General features: G+C 48.3%; 1 protein-coding gene across 4 annotated transcripts in view; it reads right to left on the bottom strand.

Moving 5' to 3' along the window:
* XPNPEP1 (X-prolyl aminopeptidase 1) overlaps positions 1-16,464 on the bottom strand; it is a 52,793-nt gene that overhangs the window by 16,259 nt on the left and 20,070 nt on the right. For 3 of the 4 annotated variants that reach the window (XM_061196701.1, XM_061196976.1, XM_061196887.1), the window contains 7 exons: positions 11,835-11,898; positions 10,530-10,634; positions 6,755-6,847; positions 6,358-6,501; positions 4,026-4,121; positions 1,810-1,891; positions 34-244 (listed from right to left, as the gene is read on the bottom strand). In XM_061196701.1, the coding sequence (XP_061052684.1) occupies positions 34-244; positions 1,810-1,891; positions 4,026-4,121; positions 6,358-6,501; positions 6,755-6,847; positions 10,530-10,634; positions 11,835-11,898 (795 nt within the window). The remainder of the gene's footprint in view (positions 1-33; positions 245-1,809; positions 1,892-4,025; positions 4,122-6,357; positions 6,502-6,754; positions 6,848-10,529; positions 10,635-11,834; positions 11,899-16,464) is intronic. The other variant, XM_061196794.1, reaches the window with a different exon arrangement.

The following is a 16,464-nucleotide window of genomic DNA, read 5'->3' as shown; positions in this document are numbered from 1 at the left end:
GGCAGGTTTAGATGGGTCTCTGGGGCTACGAACCTTGGGGATGGCCTCGCTCACAGCATAGCTGGCCTTGTCGCTGACCCACACCTTCTCCCTCGGGGAGAGGCTGGCGCACAGGGTCTTGAGCTCGCTCAGGATGGACTTGTAGGGAAGCACCTGGATTCTGTATTCAGCTTCCAGGCCCAAGTCAAGCAGCAGGTGCTCCTTCACACTGGGGGCATCTGTGCGGTCGCCATCAATGAAGAGCCTGCAGAGGGGCCAGAGGTGAGGTGACAGAAAAGGCGGGCACAGGAGTGAGAGGACGAGAACACAGACCCACGCACAAGCGACAGGCTCTACCTCCCGGCATCCAAACCAAGCAGTTTCTCTTTCCTCCATGCCTTTCCCAAATCCTGCTCCCCAAACTGCGTCCCCTGCCCTGTGTATGCTGTCACCTTCCACCCCATTCCCCAAGCCAGGACCTGGGCACTGTCCTCCCTGATGCTCCTCCTTCCCTCCTACATTGAGATCTTTGAACCTGTAGCCTAAACACCCCTCAGACCTCTCCAGCTTTCAATGCAGCCGGGCCCAGTCGCTGCCCAGGTTCAGGCCACTACCGTCTCTCACTTGGATCCGTGCCACAGCCTCCTGACTGGTCTCCCTGCCTCCAGTCTTCCCTATCCACCCTATTTTTCGCAGCAATCATAATTCACCCCGTAATTTCACTCCAATCATAACATTCTTTATGATTTACAAGCCTGACCATGTAGTTCCATGTGAAAAACTCATTCAATAGCTCCACAGCATCCTCAGGACAAGAGCCCAAGCTCCTGAACCTGGCTCACGAGGCCTTCCTTATCGGGGCCCTGCCCACCTGCCGGCTTCCCACTCCAGGTTCCAACCACACTGGACCACTCTGGGTCCTCCACGCACACTGTGCTCTCTCCTGCCCAGATCCTCTGAAGACGCTGCTTCCCCTGCTTAGATCACCGTTCCCCTTCGCCCCCTACTCACCTAGCTAACCCCCATGTACCCTTAATCTCGGACTCAGTATTACTTTCCCCAAGAGCCTCCTCTGACCAGGCCAGGCCCGGCCCCTCCAGTAACACCCGTACCCACCCCAATGACAAGTTAGTGCCCACTATGTGCCCGAATGCCCTCAGGAAACCTCTCATCTCTGCAACTCTAACCCAGGACCTTGTCTGTCTCAGTCACCCCAACACCTAACAGAGACCCTAGCACATAAGAGGCACTCAATAAATATGTTGTCTGAATGCAGAAAGCCATCCAAATAAGAAGAGCAATGGCAGGTTGGCCACAAGCAGCAGTTTAAAAGAGAAACTGACAAGGCACAACTCGGGGTTTTTCTGTGTCACTTCTGACCTTCCAAATGACTGGGTCTATTTGCATCGTGGACCCAGGATTGTATAACAGAGCCCATATTCCCCTTGGCATTGGCTGCTAGGAAACCTGGAATCAAATGTATGGCCCGAACAAGACTTTGCAGCAGGAATTTTGTGAACTAACCTCACTCTCTCCAGTTTTGTTCTGATGTCCTCGACCACCTATTTTTTTTTTATCTCCTAGTACTACAGAGACTTTCAGAGATTTCAAATCATTTTCAGGATTAAAAGAGAGGCAGGATATAAATAAATATCTATTGTTAAGGAAGACAAGAAGGGGAAGGAAGAGAGGCAGGAAAGGGAAAAGGCAGGAGAAAAGCAGCGTACTAGAGCACGTCAGGCCGAGACTGGCGGGCGCGGGCCAGAAGGGGGCGACTGGGGCTCCGAGGAGCTGTGGGGAAGGACTTTCAGGCGCGGGGCCAGCACTCACATGATGGTCTCTAGTCCTATGACTGCATAGGAGAAAAACACTGGATTGTGCTCCACATCTGATCCTCGGAGATTGAACAGCCCTGAAAAAAAAAAGTTCCTGTCACCTGCCTGAGTGAGAGTTTAAGGGGCAGCCTGTAGAGCAAGGGAAGAGCTTCCACTCGCTAGGGAAGGACTGGGCGGCATCTCTCCGAGAAGCTGAGAGCCTCACTTCCTGGTCCCACCTCTGAGCTGCAGTTGCTCACATCCACCAAATGATGGCACCAGAACTGTTTCTTATGCTACCGCATCACCAGCCCGAGAAGGGGATGGAAGAGTTATTAGTCAGAAAACCCAACAAATGCCCTCCAGACAAGAGTTGAAATGGTCCACCCGGCGGTGACCTGCCAGGCCTAGCAGGCCTGACGTGCCACAGAAAAATGCTCTGGCACTCCCAAATACAGGGGAGGGGAGCCAAGCACTCGCTCCCTTCTGAGGGGAACGACCTAGAGTAGAAAAACTGAGACCCACCCATGAGGGAGGCCAGATGAGGCCCTCTGTGCGAGGGTCAAGAGCCCCAGGAAGGCGGGGCTTCCCGGCAGAGGAACAAAAGCAGTGAGTCAGCGGGGCTCCGGCCCACGAATGAAACCCGGGCCTGCGGCCCACCCGGAACCATGGCTGGGTGGAGGACCTGCCTTGGCCAGTGTCAGGGGGTCTAGTGAGGTCACTGCGTGTTGGAGAAACTGGAGGGACCAGCAGAGAGCACAGCTCTCGTCCGAGGACTTCCAGCTGCCTCATGCTTGCTCCCCTGAGGATGAGAGTGCAGAGAAGACCCTGGCGTAAAAAGCACTGCCTCTATTTTAAAATCTGGTTTCACAAAGTAAAGCAATGAGGCAACATGTTTTACCTATCAGACCAAACTAGCACTCTTTTTAAATGACAGCACCTGGGCTGGCGAGGGTGTGGCGAGAGGGGTGTATTCATACACCCCTGTGCAACCTCTCCGGCAGGTACATGGCAAAATGGTCAAAAGCCCTGCCATGCACACACCCTCTAATCCATAACACCACCGCTAAAGCCAACCAGAAGCTGGAAGAAAATTATCAGAAACTAAGACATGGATTGTGATGCACCAAGACTTCGATGGATGTAACAAAATCACGAGAAAATTGGAAATTACTCAAAGGGCATACGTAGGGGAATGGTTAAGTAAATTATGATACAACCATATGATGAGATATTTAATATTCACTTAAAATTATGCTTATGTATGCTTAGAGTATCCCGATACATTGGAAGAAATCTAGCTACAAAATTGTATATGTGCAGAATGTTAACTGTGATTCTCTGTGTGTAAGAAAATTATAGGTGATTTTTTTTCTTCTTTCTACTTCCTCTGCACTTTCCAGGTTTTCCGCAATGGAAATGTGTGTCTTTTTAATAATAAAGGAGAGAAATTAGCTTTATATGTTATTTCCTCTGATGTTAAAGTTATTTAGTTAATTAGGGATATAAATCACTGACACTCTTGACAAAGTTTGGAACTGGGGATTAGAGAGCTAGGACACTGTGCAGTAAACTTTCTTTCTCCAGTGAGAAAAATCAAAGGATAAGGCAGTGCCTTGTCTCAGGTACCCTGGGTCAAATCCAGTCAGAAAATAGCAGACAGAATAAGAAGATTCCTTCAGGTTCTAGAAGGCACTGAACAATTCCATGGGGATAGTTTAAGGTCTAAAGATTAAAAAACTGCTATTGTACCAAAAGGCTTGTTGAAGAACTTTCAGTTCCTGAGTTTTCTGAAGTAGAAATATTTGTAGAACATCCTCATTGTGAAGAACTTGGGGATATACAGGAAAAGGATAAAGAAAAAATTACCTCCTATGATCTTACTTCTATACCCATAGAGACACACAAATGTTGACAGGCACCAAAAGTTTGTTGGAAATGTCCCTCCTCAGAGATGTCACAGTCCTGAGTAGACTGGCCAGAGGGGGACATCATCACAGATTTAACATCAGCCCCTGGCTGTAATACAGCTCCAGACCAAGCTACATTCCCCTCCCCAACTCCCTATAATTACTTCTCCATCCTACTCGGCATATCATATACCCAACTGGTGACAGTGTTTTGCTTATTCCCTGGCCACTCAGAAAGCTGAATTGCATGAACACACAGATTCCCAGAGAACCAATGCAGAGACTGGGTAACACACCCCAACAGTGAAACCAGAGCACTCACATGCAATCTCATCCAGGGCAGTGACCACAAACCACACGACGTTCCTCTCGGCCATTTTCAACCGAAGATCTACAACCTTGTCCTTCCAGGAGATGCCTGCAAGAAACAAACGTACTTGCGACTCCAGCCCTGGTCTGGTCCCAGGGACCTGCGGAAGCCAAGTGAAAGAACCCATTCCAAACATTTTTAACCAGCACCATATCCCAGGGAGCATGTTATCTGAGCAGACAGAAGGCCCAGATTCAAGCCCCATACGTGAGAAGTGACTCTAAGCTAGTTGACTGTCAAGAGCCCTGACTGCCTCAAAGAAAAAGTAATTCATTTGTTCATCCAACAAATGTCTATGAAGCATCTACACTTCCCAGGCATAGATATCTGCAGGTACCATGCTGGTCACTGTGGTTACAGCTCTGAGCTACAGGCAGTCCTTGCGCTCATGGGGCTTATAATCTAGAGGGGAAGACAGACAATTAAACCAGCAATTAGTGGGACTTCCCTGGTGGCACAGTGGTTAAGAATCCACCTGCCAATGCAGGGGACATGGGTTCGATCCCTGGTCTGGGAAGATGCCACATGCCTTGGAGCAACTAAGCCCGCGAGCCACAACTACTGAGCCCGTGAGCCACAACTAATGAAGCCCGCACACCTAGAGCCCGTGCTCCACAAGAGAAGCCACCGCAATGAGAAGCCTGCGCACCGCAATGAAGAGTAGCCCCCGCTCTCCGCAACTAGAGAAAGCCTGCGCACAGCAACGAAGACCCAACACAGCCAAAAATAAAATTAATTAATTAAAAAAAAGAAACCCAAAAAACCAGCAATTAGTTACACTTCTGTACAGGGAGCTTTGAGAACACACTACCCAGCAGAGAGAACTCACCGAGTCTTAGAGGTCAGGGGAATATCACCTACCACTTTACATTCCTGGAGATACGAGACTTGCCTTTCAGTGCTAAGACCGAGGAATTCTCTACAGTCTGACTCAGTGTGACAACCACTTCCAAATCACACTTGCGCTGTCAGACACAGCCACGGCCTCCCTGCTCTCCCCAGGATGAAACTGGGGTCCTAGAGGAGCTCACCCCATCAGCACCACCACCACCACCACCCAGCCTGAAACAGCACATGTAACGCAGGGCGCAGCCACCTGTGAACACGGCAGGCATCTGTCTTATTCGCCCAGCACCTAGCAGTGTCCTGCACACAGCAGGCACTCATGTGTCTGCTGAACAGAAGTTTTACCAGCCACACCTGCTCTCCCCCCTTCTATAAGCAATAGGTCAGAGCCTCTGCTTCAGTTGAACAAAACTCAGAACACGCTGATGGAAAATGTTTAGCTGACCCTGGGCCACTCACCGGACCCATCCCCCTAATCTGTAATACCCTCAGGTGAGGGTGTCACAAGGAAAGCAAGCTGGGGGCTGTCCCCACAACCAAACGCTGCTGTGAAGACCAGCTCGGGAATGCTGTTTCAAACTTGACTGAGAGTCTGGGCTGTAACGCTTTCTTCCCAGGACCCCTCTGGGCAATGTGCCTACATTCCAGACATCCCCCATCCACCTCTCCTCTGCCGTTTCTACAGCAAGGCTCCCTCCCCGCAGCCCCACCTCCCAGGCCCTTCCCTCTGCACTCCTCACTCTCCCGTAAATCGCACTTTCATCGCCCACAGAATGTTCACAGAGCTTGCCCCTCACTCACCACTGTCACACAAGCCAAAGAAACCCACCCACACCCAAAAGTTACTAAAGCAGAGGACGGACAGAAGGAGGGGGCCTGGGAAGGTAAACCTACAAATGCTGACAGAAGAAAAGGAAATGGAATCTAGAAACCTCTAGGCTCACTACAGTCCAATAAAAATTAATTTAAAAAACAAAACAAAACAAAAGACAATCTGCTAAGGCTGGGGTGTGTATACAACCCAATCAGCTGTTGACACTGATTGTGGATTAATAAATATGTGAGAAGGAAAAAAAATTTAAATAAAGAAATAAAACTCTCAAGGTGACTAAATCAAAAAAAGAAAAGAAACCTCTAGTCTGTTTCCAATATTAGACACGTTAGAGGGGCAGTTAGCAACTGAATGGTAAAAAAGCCATCTCAGCAGCACCCACAGGCCTGCCCAGAAGAGCTTTGCAAGAATAAACTATGCCAAAGTAGGTGGCAAGTAGGTGGCAACTGTGGAAACAAACTGAACTCCTGCTGCATCAAATGCCCCATGTGCCAGGGCGGGGCAAAATCCTCCAATCAGCTCAAGCTCGACCTGGATTCAGAGGACTTTTGTTTAGGTGAAGAGGCCGATGGTCGGGGGCCTTCTGGGCACAGCCGTGGTTCTGACCTGTGTAATCCAGGCCCAGTGTGATGAGGGGCTTGCAGGGACGCTCAGGACGGTCTGTCCAGATCTTGTCCACAAGGTTCTCCTTGACAGGAATGAGGTGGTGGCCAGCGCTTCTCAGAACCTTGGCCATCTTCTTCCAGTAATCTGAGGAGAAACACACGTGGTCTAGCTATGAACTGAACACCCTTTACAGGCAGCAGGGCTTTGAGAGCCTGGCACCTTCTGAAAGGCTATCCCGTGGCCCTGTGCTAACTCTTCTCCTCACCTTGACCTTTGTTGTGACATCAAATCATGCTGAGCCCCCAAATGTTCCACAACCCACAAGCAAACAGGGAGGATGGAGAGGCCTCTAGAACTCACTTCCTCACCCAAGATGAAAGGGCCTATGCTTACTCACCTGTAGGAATGATCAATGGGTCCACACCAACCCTGGATCCTTCAGGAAGTACACTCACCAGCCAGTCTTCCTGAGTTGGTGTGTCCTTCAGACCTACAGAGGGAAGAACAGATGAGAAACAATTCCCAGGGGACCCGAGCTCATTGTCCTATCCAGAAGAAGGCAATTCACCAACATCATGATAGCAGGGTCTTTATTAAGCACCTTCTTCAAAGAGAATTGACGGCACTTGGAAAATCTGAACTTAATCCTGGAAGGCTATGAAAAGTGTAAGATGCTATAAAAGGAAAACATAAAGTAAGATGGTATATAAGGAATGGGTGAGAGAGAAGAAAAAAAGAAACAGGATTTTCATTAGACCCCTGGTAAAAGGCATCCCAGGAATCGCTGCAATACAGGTACATGGTGTCATCGTGAAGATCATCTTGTATCAGCCTTCGGTCACTTTACCACTACTGATGATGAGAGGGTGGGTGGTGATATGGTGAAGGCTGGAGATGGGAGCCTCCCTTACATTGCACACCAGGTAAAGGGAACACACACGACAGTGCCCTCCCCTTACTTGGAGGGCAGCATTGCAGAGTGAAGGCCCCCACCAGACAACCAGGCCTGACTGGCAGCAGAGAAACGTATCCAAAGACTGTAAGAGGGACACACAGGAACCCAGCATCGTGTCTTTAACTGGCTCCCTGGGCTTCCCAACTACCAAGAGCAAACAGTCATAGGACACCAAATAAGCTTCAAAAAAGGAACTAAAGTTATTTTTATATCCCCGTTTTTCTTTAATTCGACCCAGTATCTTGTATGTTTCGGATGTATACTTTTTTCATCAAATTTTTGCTAAACAATTAACATTTCGGTAAAATATTAAGAGCAAAAGTTCACATATTCTGAAATAGTACTGTTCTACTATTCTCCCTAGCGAGTACTGATAACCACATAACCACAGAACGGAAGTTCAAAGGTTTGTAAAGAAATGAGCTCGGGCTTCCCTGGTGGCGCAGTGGTTGAGAATCCGCCTGCCAATGCAGGGGACATGGGTTCGAGCCCTGGTCCGGGAGGATCCCACATGCCGCGGAGCGGCTAAGCCCGTGCGCCACAACTGCCGAGGCTGCGCTCTAGAGCCCGCGAGCCACAACTACTGAAGCCCACGTGCAGCAACAAAGACCCAACGCAGCCAAAAATAAATAAAATAAAATAAATTTATTAAAAAAAAAAAAAAAAAGAAATGAGCTCATGGGACTTCCCTGGTGGTCCAGTGGTTAAGAATCCGCCTTCCAATGCAGGGGACGTGGGTTCAATCCCTGGTCGGGCAACTAAGATCCCACGTGCCTCAACCACCTCGATGCCAACTAAGCCCAGGCATCACAACCACCGAGCCCACACGCCTCAACTAGAGAGCCTGTGTGCCGCAAACTAGAGCCCACGCGCTTTGGAGCCTGAGCACCACAACTAGAGAAGCCTGCACGCCGCAACGAAGACCCCGCGTGCCGCAACTAAGACCCAATGCAGCCAAAAAAAGCAAACAAATAAATAAATATTTAAAAAGAAATGAGCTCATGAATCTGTTCTAAAAAACTGCCTAGAAGCTGGCACTGAGTTGTTATTTTGCTATTTGATTCTTTCCTATTTTTTTCAAACCGCTGAACAAGCCACTTACTAACCAAGTTTCTTTAATGCCCCTAGTATAACTTTCACAGGATGAAGTCATATCATCTCCTAGCAGACAGATGTTTGGCAAAAACCCCAGGGATGAACCACTCCCCAACTACACCCACCAGAATCTCCCTACACAGGAGAGACAGTGAGGAGGTGGGCTTAGGGCAGAAACTAGAGAGGGGCTTGGAAGGGAGAAGGACTCATCCACTGGGGCTGTTCTAGAGGACAGGCAGACAGTATTCGCTCCTCTGACACTCTGAACCCCAAAGCGCTGACTTATCTAACAGCTGGAGTTTAGGCCCCAAAGAGAGATGCCCACACCCCAGAGGCACACTGAATGATCCACTGGGGTACAAGCAGAAAGTATTAGGACTTCCATTTGTAATTTTTCTTAAAAAATAAGATATTAATCTTTGGTTTTATTTGAAATACAGATGGACTGGGCGCATATACCGTCAACAGAGGCATGTAATCAAGAAGTGTAAAGGTCTAGTGGCCTATCCATTTATAATAGCCCTACAGCCCCAAGTGCCTCTGTGTGTGTGTGTGTGTGTGTGTGTGTGTGTGTGTGTGTGTGTGTGTGAGTGACAGAGAGAGAGAGAGAGAAGAGGGACAACAACTGGGGCAACAACCACCTGTAGCTTTGATGTTTCTATATTTTTAAAGAAACGGAAATTTAAAATAAATCCACTGCCAGGATAAAAACGTTCCTAATTCCTCCCTCCCTAAGACAAACAACACATATATGTGGAGAGTGTGTGAAACACACATACATACACACACACACACACACACACACACACACACACACTCTACCTCAGTAGGCTAACTGCTTGGATCTTGGAGTCAACTCAACTCAACTCAGTGTCAACAGCCCTCTGTTCCCTGAACCATGAGTCTGGTAACAACCTGATTTCCTCATTACTTCCAATTACAAACAAGAAATATCAGGGATTTGGCCTCATCTTCTCTTCCTCACTCAGCCCTGGTAGCTCCTTTTCCCTCCTTCTATTGTCCAAGTTCAAAATTCAGCAGGCAGAGACCTTTGTACAACGACTAAAATCATGTTTCAAAAGACTATTATAGTGACAAGGAAAACTACAGCACAAAATTAAATGAAAATACAAGAGTACACACACACACACACACACACACACACACACACACACACAATCATTATCCAATAAACACTGAGCTCTATGCTTCCCATATACTATTTCTTTAATCCTCACCATTTTATGTGGTACTTACTATTACTATTCCACCTTACATATGAGGAAACTGAAGCACTGAAGGTGAAGCAACTTGCCCAAGAAAGTTCCAGACCCATGCTCTTGCCCTATGGCTGAGCTGCCAGAAGCAAGTCAGGATCCTCAGAGGGAGAGCTTCCTAGCTTCAGTTGCTAGTGGCCCCTTACCTTTATCTCACTCTGAATCACGAGGCAGCAAAGAGCAGTGGAAAGGCCCCAGTGCATGAATCAAATGCACAGCAAGCTACGTGAGCTGCAGCAAAGCAACTGTCCTCTCTGGCCCTCAGTTTCTCCTCACTGAAATGAGTATCCTGAACCAGGATCTTCCAAAATTGAACGCGTAATGGTATGTGTATATCAGCATGTCATTTTCTTGGTTTTCCTTGTGCCGTGAACTGGACTGTGTCCCCTCAAACTTCATACATTGAAGCCCTCCCCCAAATGTAACTATATTTGGAGACAGGGGGTTTAGGAGGTAATTAAGGTTAAATGCAGTCGTAAGGTAGAATTCAAACCCAGGAGGACTGGTGGCCTTCTAAGCAGGGGAACAGAGAGAGAGAGCCATGGAAGGATACAGCGAGAAGGAGGCTGTCTGCACGCCAGGAAGAGAGCTCTCACCAGAACCTGACCACAACAGCACCCTGATTTCAGACCTCCAGCCACCAGAAATGAAAAAGTAAATTTCTGTTGTTGAAGCCACCCAGTCTATGGTATTTTGTTTTGGTAGCCTGAGCAGACTAAGACACCTTAGATTCTAAAAGGGGTCCGTGGCCCCATAAAAGGGGTAAGATCCAGAAGCCCTGAGGAGCCCTAGGGTCCCCTGCCAGAGCTGCCAACTAAAGTTGAGATGGCGGTGCCTCTACGCACCCATCTTCATGAGCGTCCAGTTGCTGTCCATCTGCTTGGCAGCCTGGAGGAAGTAGCGCCCATCAGTCCACATGGCCGCATGTTCTTCTGTGACGATGGCTGTGCCTACAGCAGGGGAGCAAAGAGATGAGAAAGGTTTCTGACCACCACCTAGAAGCTGCACAAAACGGCAGCAGGCAGGCAAGCACGGTGAGGGGCACCAGATCCCATGTGGCCTCACCACCGCTCTGGTGGGGCCTCTGGTGGGGCAGCGGGGCCTTTAACTCCAAGAGAACCTCCAGGCAAGAGAAGATGATACCACTGAAAACCAGCTGTGGGCCAAGCTCTGAAAGAAACAGTCCTGAGTCAGCCTGGGTACTGGTCCCTGCACAGAAAGGATCCCACTTGTACAGCATGAGTCAAGGCCAGTAGAAAGAGGTCTGTGGACCTGCGGCCACAAGGGTCTCGTAATTAACAACAAGATAGTGGTGGATCTGCTCAGTGATCACAGCCATCTGCTCCAGCAGACACCCTAAAGGAGGTGTTTCACCTTTCCCAAGAGAGACCACCTGGATGCTGTCAGTGTTCACTGTGATGCAGCAGTTGGTCAACAGCCGGGAGTTTATGCCTCCCACCTCTACCTGCCCTCAGTTCCCACAGCCCCAGCAGAACTCAGGGCTTTCAGCGGAGGTGTCAGCCAAAACCAATCCTAAAGTGCCTTTTACATCAACGGAAGCAGTGCGCTAACTGCGAGGAGAGGGGCTCGCGCCAAGTCTAGCAGCTTGAAGGATGGGAGTCTGAGGGGGGGAACCCATCCTAAAACTCAAGGGCACAACAGCTTTGGAAAAGTTAGGGCAGGGCAACAATGTAGCTCAACATTCATCTTTGTTATTTAAGCTGAAACTGAAAACAGAGAAACCAAAAGTCAAGCGCTTAGACAATTACACAGGACCAATAGGCTAAGGAGGGGGTTTTAAGGATGCTATTAGTGTCCCACTTCTTATTTGGAGTGCTAGTTACACAGGGGTATTCAGGTTAATTGATACACTTTTCTGTATGTATGTTACAGTTAGTAAAAAGTTCAAAAATATTTTTTAAGTAACATTTTTTAAGACTTGAAAAGCAAAGGCATAGAGAAAAGAGACACTAAAATGTAAGCTTAGGAGCTGGGGGTGACTGGACCACATCCCCTCTGCAGAGGCTCAGTGGGGACGTCTGGTTTGCATTTTCTTTTTGGTTCTATATCACAGGCTGAAACTGGGTCTAGTTATTTTTGAGAGGCAAACAAAAGTACCAAAAGAACAAAGAGAGAGTTTAGAAACTCACCTGCAGAGCCATCAAATCCAGAGACAAAGGCCCGCCGACAGTCACACGGAGCAATGTACTCACTCTGGAAAACAAAAAGGACAAGGAATTGGACCTTGATCAGTCACATGCCGACTCCTGCTCAGCCCAGCAGGACTGCAAAGGCTGGCAAAAGCTGGGCACCTGCCTTCAAGACACTGCCAATCTAGCTGAAAAGGCAAGCTGAACATTTTTTTTTTAATTAGTGCACACTAAAGAAGACCCTAATTAATTAAGGGCTAAAGGGCTGTTCCCTTTAACCTCAATTTTTTCATCTGGAGAACAAAGCAAGTCAAGAGAAACATCAAAACTGCTCTTTCCTCACCGAGATCTTACTCAAAAAACAAACCAATAGCCTTCTCCCTTCTTTGCCACTGACATTTAGGCATCTGTTATTTTTCTCAAAAGCCCGAATTTCTGTTTTATGTGCCAATAATTCTCTAACTTAAGTCTCTTTAGATATCAGCTTATTTCTGAACTTCCTGTTTGTATCCCCCATCCAAGGCAGTGTCACCAATCTCTCCCACGCAGACCCTGTCCCTTCCTGTTAGGGAACGAAGGGAAATGCTTCCTCTAACCCAGGAGGCTTCAGCAAAATAAAACATCATGTTCAAATCCAGGTCCTTCCCAGCCGATAATCCCTTGCCTCTGAATGGAATGGGATTAGGGCTAAGAAAATAAGAGGTTCCCATTCCTGGGGAAAGGGTACGAGGCCACATTGTGTAACTTCTGGTAATAGCCAGTGAGGCACAGAGAGTCAAGTAACTTGTCCAAAGTCACACAGCTAATAAGTAGCAGAGGCAGGATTTGAACCTGGGCAGTTTCAGAGCCTCAACTCTGAAGCCCTATGCCATGCTGCCCCCGTAAAACACGTTGTCTCCCATCCTCAAAATAACTCTCCAGGATAATACCAATAGCAAATGAGAAAACTGAGGTTCAAACACAGAATCTTTAAGTAACTAACACGTCAATAGCAGGGCCAGGATCTGATCTACTTGAGACCAGAGCCACTGCTCCTTCTCCTGTTAGCAGGTTTTTCCTGAGCTAAAGGACTTGGCAGGGTTAAGAATGCTTAGGATAGAGAAGGGGGCTGCTGGCTGGACCCCAAGGCATTTTGGGACAGTCAACATGATGTAGGGGAAAACGGCTCCCAGGTTCTAGTCCTGCCGCGTGGATGAGAGCTGCCCCTTTCACCAAGGCAGCCACAATCGCAGCCTCAGACCAGTCACAAGACCATGACCCACAGAGGTGCTGGAAGGGTCAGCAGAAAGAATCATGATGGCAGGATGAAGGAGCTCTGAGAGCTCTGGGCCGCACCTGCCCTCTAGCAGGCCCAGCTACGTGGTCTGCAACGAGTCTCCTCACCTCTCTCAGCCTCAGTTCCTCATTTCTACAACGGGTCATTTCAGATTGCTGAATGCAATGGCAAGCACATGTTTGATCCCGAAAACACAAGGGAACATTGACCAGATAGCACTAAGGACATAAAAAGAAGTGGCCTCCAGCATCATTTATGAACTGTAGCGCCCTCCTTTGTTTATTCACCCAGGAATTAGTGAGTGCAAGACTCAAAAAGAAAGGCCAACATGGGGGAGTCTGTTCCTGCCCTTCTCCTAGCTCTGCTGTGAGAGGAGCAGTAAGTGAGTGTTCAGAACAACTCGCCAGAAACCCGGGGGTGCTGCGCACATGCACCAGAAGAGATGCTATTAATCTCTTCCTCCTGAGTGGTGAAAAAGCAGCTAAGAGGCTGAGGAAACTCAGTTAACAAAAAAAACCTTGCGCTAAAAATCAGAGTACACAACGGGGAAAATACAGAGGGGGCACTCTGGACCAACAAGGAGGTCCCCCTGGCTGGGTGCTCTCCCACCCGACGCACAGTGAGGAGGCGGATGAGGGGCTCAGCCTGGCTGAGCTCCGGCACGCAGGGACACAGCTCTCGAGGAGTGCCCCACCCCTACCTGGGGAAGCCTGGGCGGAGGCTCACGGCCCCTCAGGGGTTACCTGGAGCTGCCTCTCAGCAAAGGCAGGAGAAGAGTTTCTCCAAAGGGAGATGGAATTAACAGCAGGTGGATGTGTTTGGTTTGGGATCGAGATGAGGGTGGAGCAAGAAAGTCTAGACATGACCTAAGTGGCCAACATGCCAGAAAGACATCACTGACCAAAGCTGTCACCTCCACACCAACAGGCTAAGCAGAGGCCAGACAAGCACTGGGCCCGGGCCTCCCACTCTTCCCCCAGCCATGAAGCTGGCAAAGCCCGGGAACATTCTCCCTAGAGAACAGCAAAAGGCCTAAAATAAGCCAAAGCCTTAGCATACTAGGAAAAAGCCGCAAAGAAACACAGCCGTTGGCTTTTTTCTCCAAAACTGTCCATTTCTCTCCATCTCTAATATGCCCCCCGTCCAAGCCTCCCTCATCTCTACCTGGACCACTGTCCCTACAATCCACTCTTCACACACACTCAGAGTGAGCTTTTCAAAATGTGTATATATCATGTTAGCATCCTGCTTAAAATCCTCCAGTGACTTCCCATCACACTTAGGATAAAATCCAAACCCCAGCCCAGTCCCCAAGGCATAGCTTGATCCGGCCCTGCTCTCCTCCCACAATCCTCCCACTCACGATGCTTCAGCCACACCACCTGCTTTCTGCTCCTTGCGCTTGCCAATCTCATTCCTGCTTCAAGGCCTTTGCACATGCTTTTCCTTGTGCCTATAAAAGTCTCCCTCCGATCATGGCATGGCAGGCTCCTTCCCATCATTGTATTTCAGGTCAGATGTCACCTCCCCAGAGAGGCCTGCCTAGACTACCCAGCTACAGTAGCCACTCAGCCTCTTCTACCTCTCTGTATAGCGCATTTTTTAGATGTTTCTCTTCTTAATGACTCTTTTACACTGTTATCGTCCTGCCCCACAGAATGTAAGTCCCATGAGACCAGGGTGTTTGTCTGTCTTGTTCGTCACTGTCCCTGTACAGGGCACAGGTGACACACACTAGGCCTGCAACCAATACTTGCAGAATAAATGAACAAGCAGGAGGAGAGATGAACCTTTCTCCGTAGTTAAGACCTTAGCCACCTCTTTGAAGACAGAGAAAGGGCTACAAGCCAAGAAATGCAGGTGCCCTGTAGAAACCGGAAAAGACAAGGAAATGGATTCTCCCCAGAGCCTCCAGAAGTCACTTTAGCCCTGCTGACCACTGCAGACTCCAGCCCTCCAGAACTGTGAGATAATAAATTTGTGTTGTTGTAAGCCACTAAGTTTGTCACAGCAGCAACAGGAAACTAATGCTTTATCCAACAGGAAAAAGGCCAGAAGGGACTATAACTGGGGTTTCAAACTCAAAAGCCCTAGGGTACAGGCAGGTAAACTAAATGAGTAAAGCAGGACAAGAGGCTGTCTCTTCTAGAGAGAGCAGCTCCTACTCAGCTCTGATTCCTGTCGTGCTGGAATGTGAACCACGTGTTGCCAACCTTCAATATTTCAGGAAAAGCTAAATATATGTACGTTCGTGAGAGATCACTCAATTTTTAAATGTTGGCATCTAATTCAAACAATTTAAATAACAAACAGCCAAATAAAGCATATCAGTAAACTACAGAAAAAAAAAAAGCCTCAGCCATGTCTCCAAATCCAGCTCAAACATGCCCTCTTCCACAAAGCTTTCTGACCCATCCAGCTTTCAGAGATCTCCCACACCTCTCAATTTTACCAAACCATCCACAATGGCACTTATCGATGCTCCCCACCTTGGGTGATGATAACGAATAGTATTGGCTAAGATTGACTACTTGCCAATAACTATCTTCATTTCCCCTAATTCTAACCCCAACAGCAGCTCTGGAAGGTATCATCCTTCCCATTTACAGACTTAAAAAAAAAAAAAAAAAGAAGAAGAATCAGCAGCTCAGAGAAGTAAATTACTTACTTACCACCACCCCCCAATCAAGACACCACTGCTCTAAGTGGCAGAGCCGAGATCTGATCTCAGGTCTGACTTTCAAAAGCCCATGCCTTTACCACACTGCCAAGCAACCTCTTCTATTCTGCACAGAGATTGTGCACATCTGATCTGCACAAGTGGATTATAAACTCTGAGGGAACAAGGAACACAGGTATGCCACCCATTCACCTCTACCTTCATCAACCACATAATAGATGTCTCCTACATGCAGGAATCAAACCTATGTTCAAGCCTGGCTCCCACTTACTGGCTTTCTTGTCTCTTAAATGAAACCAAGTCAAGGTATGTGGGAAAAACGGATAGCTGCCCAAAGATTCATGCCCTTTCCTTACTGTAAAGTCACTGAAGAACGATTGGTTTCCCATCCAGGACTTCATTTCCCAGGCCCCCTTGCATCTAGGAGGGATCACATGACTAGTTCTCACCAACGGAAAGTGGGTGGGAAGTGATATCTGAGTCAGGGCAGTTAAAGATGGACGCACCCTCTCCATACTCCTTCCCTTCCGCCAGCTGGAATGGTGGCATCACAGGATGGAAAGTGCCTGGATCCCTGAATCACTCTTCTTCCTAGTGGAAGAAAGTCACCCACCAACCAGGAACACCCACTCTGGACTGCTACATGAACAAGAAATAAGGCTCTACAATACAGA

The sequence above is a fragment of the Eubalaena glacialis genome, chromosome 1 (genome assembly GCF_028564815.1).
Source record: "Eubalaena glacialis isolate mEubGla1 chromosome 1, mEubGla1.1.hap2.+ XY, whole genome shotgun sequence".
NCBI lineage: Eukaryota > Metazoa > Chordata > Mammalia > Artiodactyla > Balaenidae > Eubalaena > Eubalaena glacialis.
This window is presented reverse-complemented; position numbering and strand designations above follow the sequence as displayed.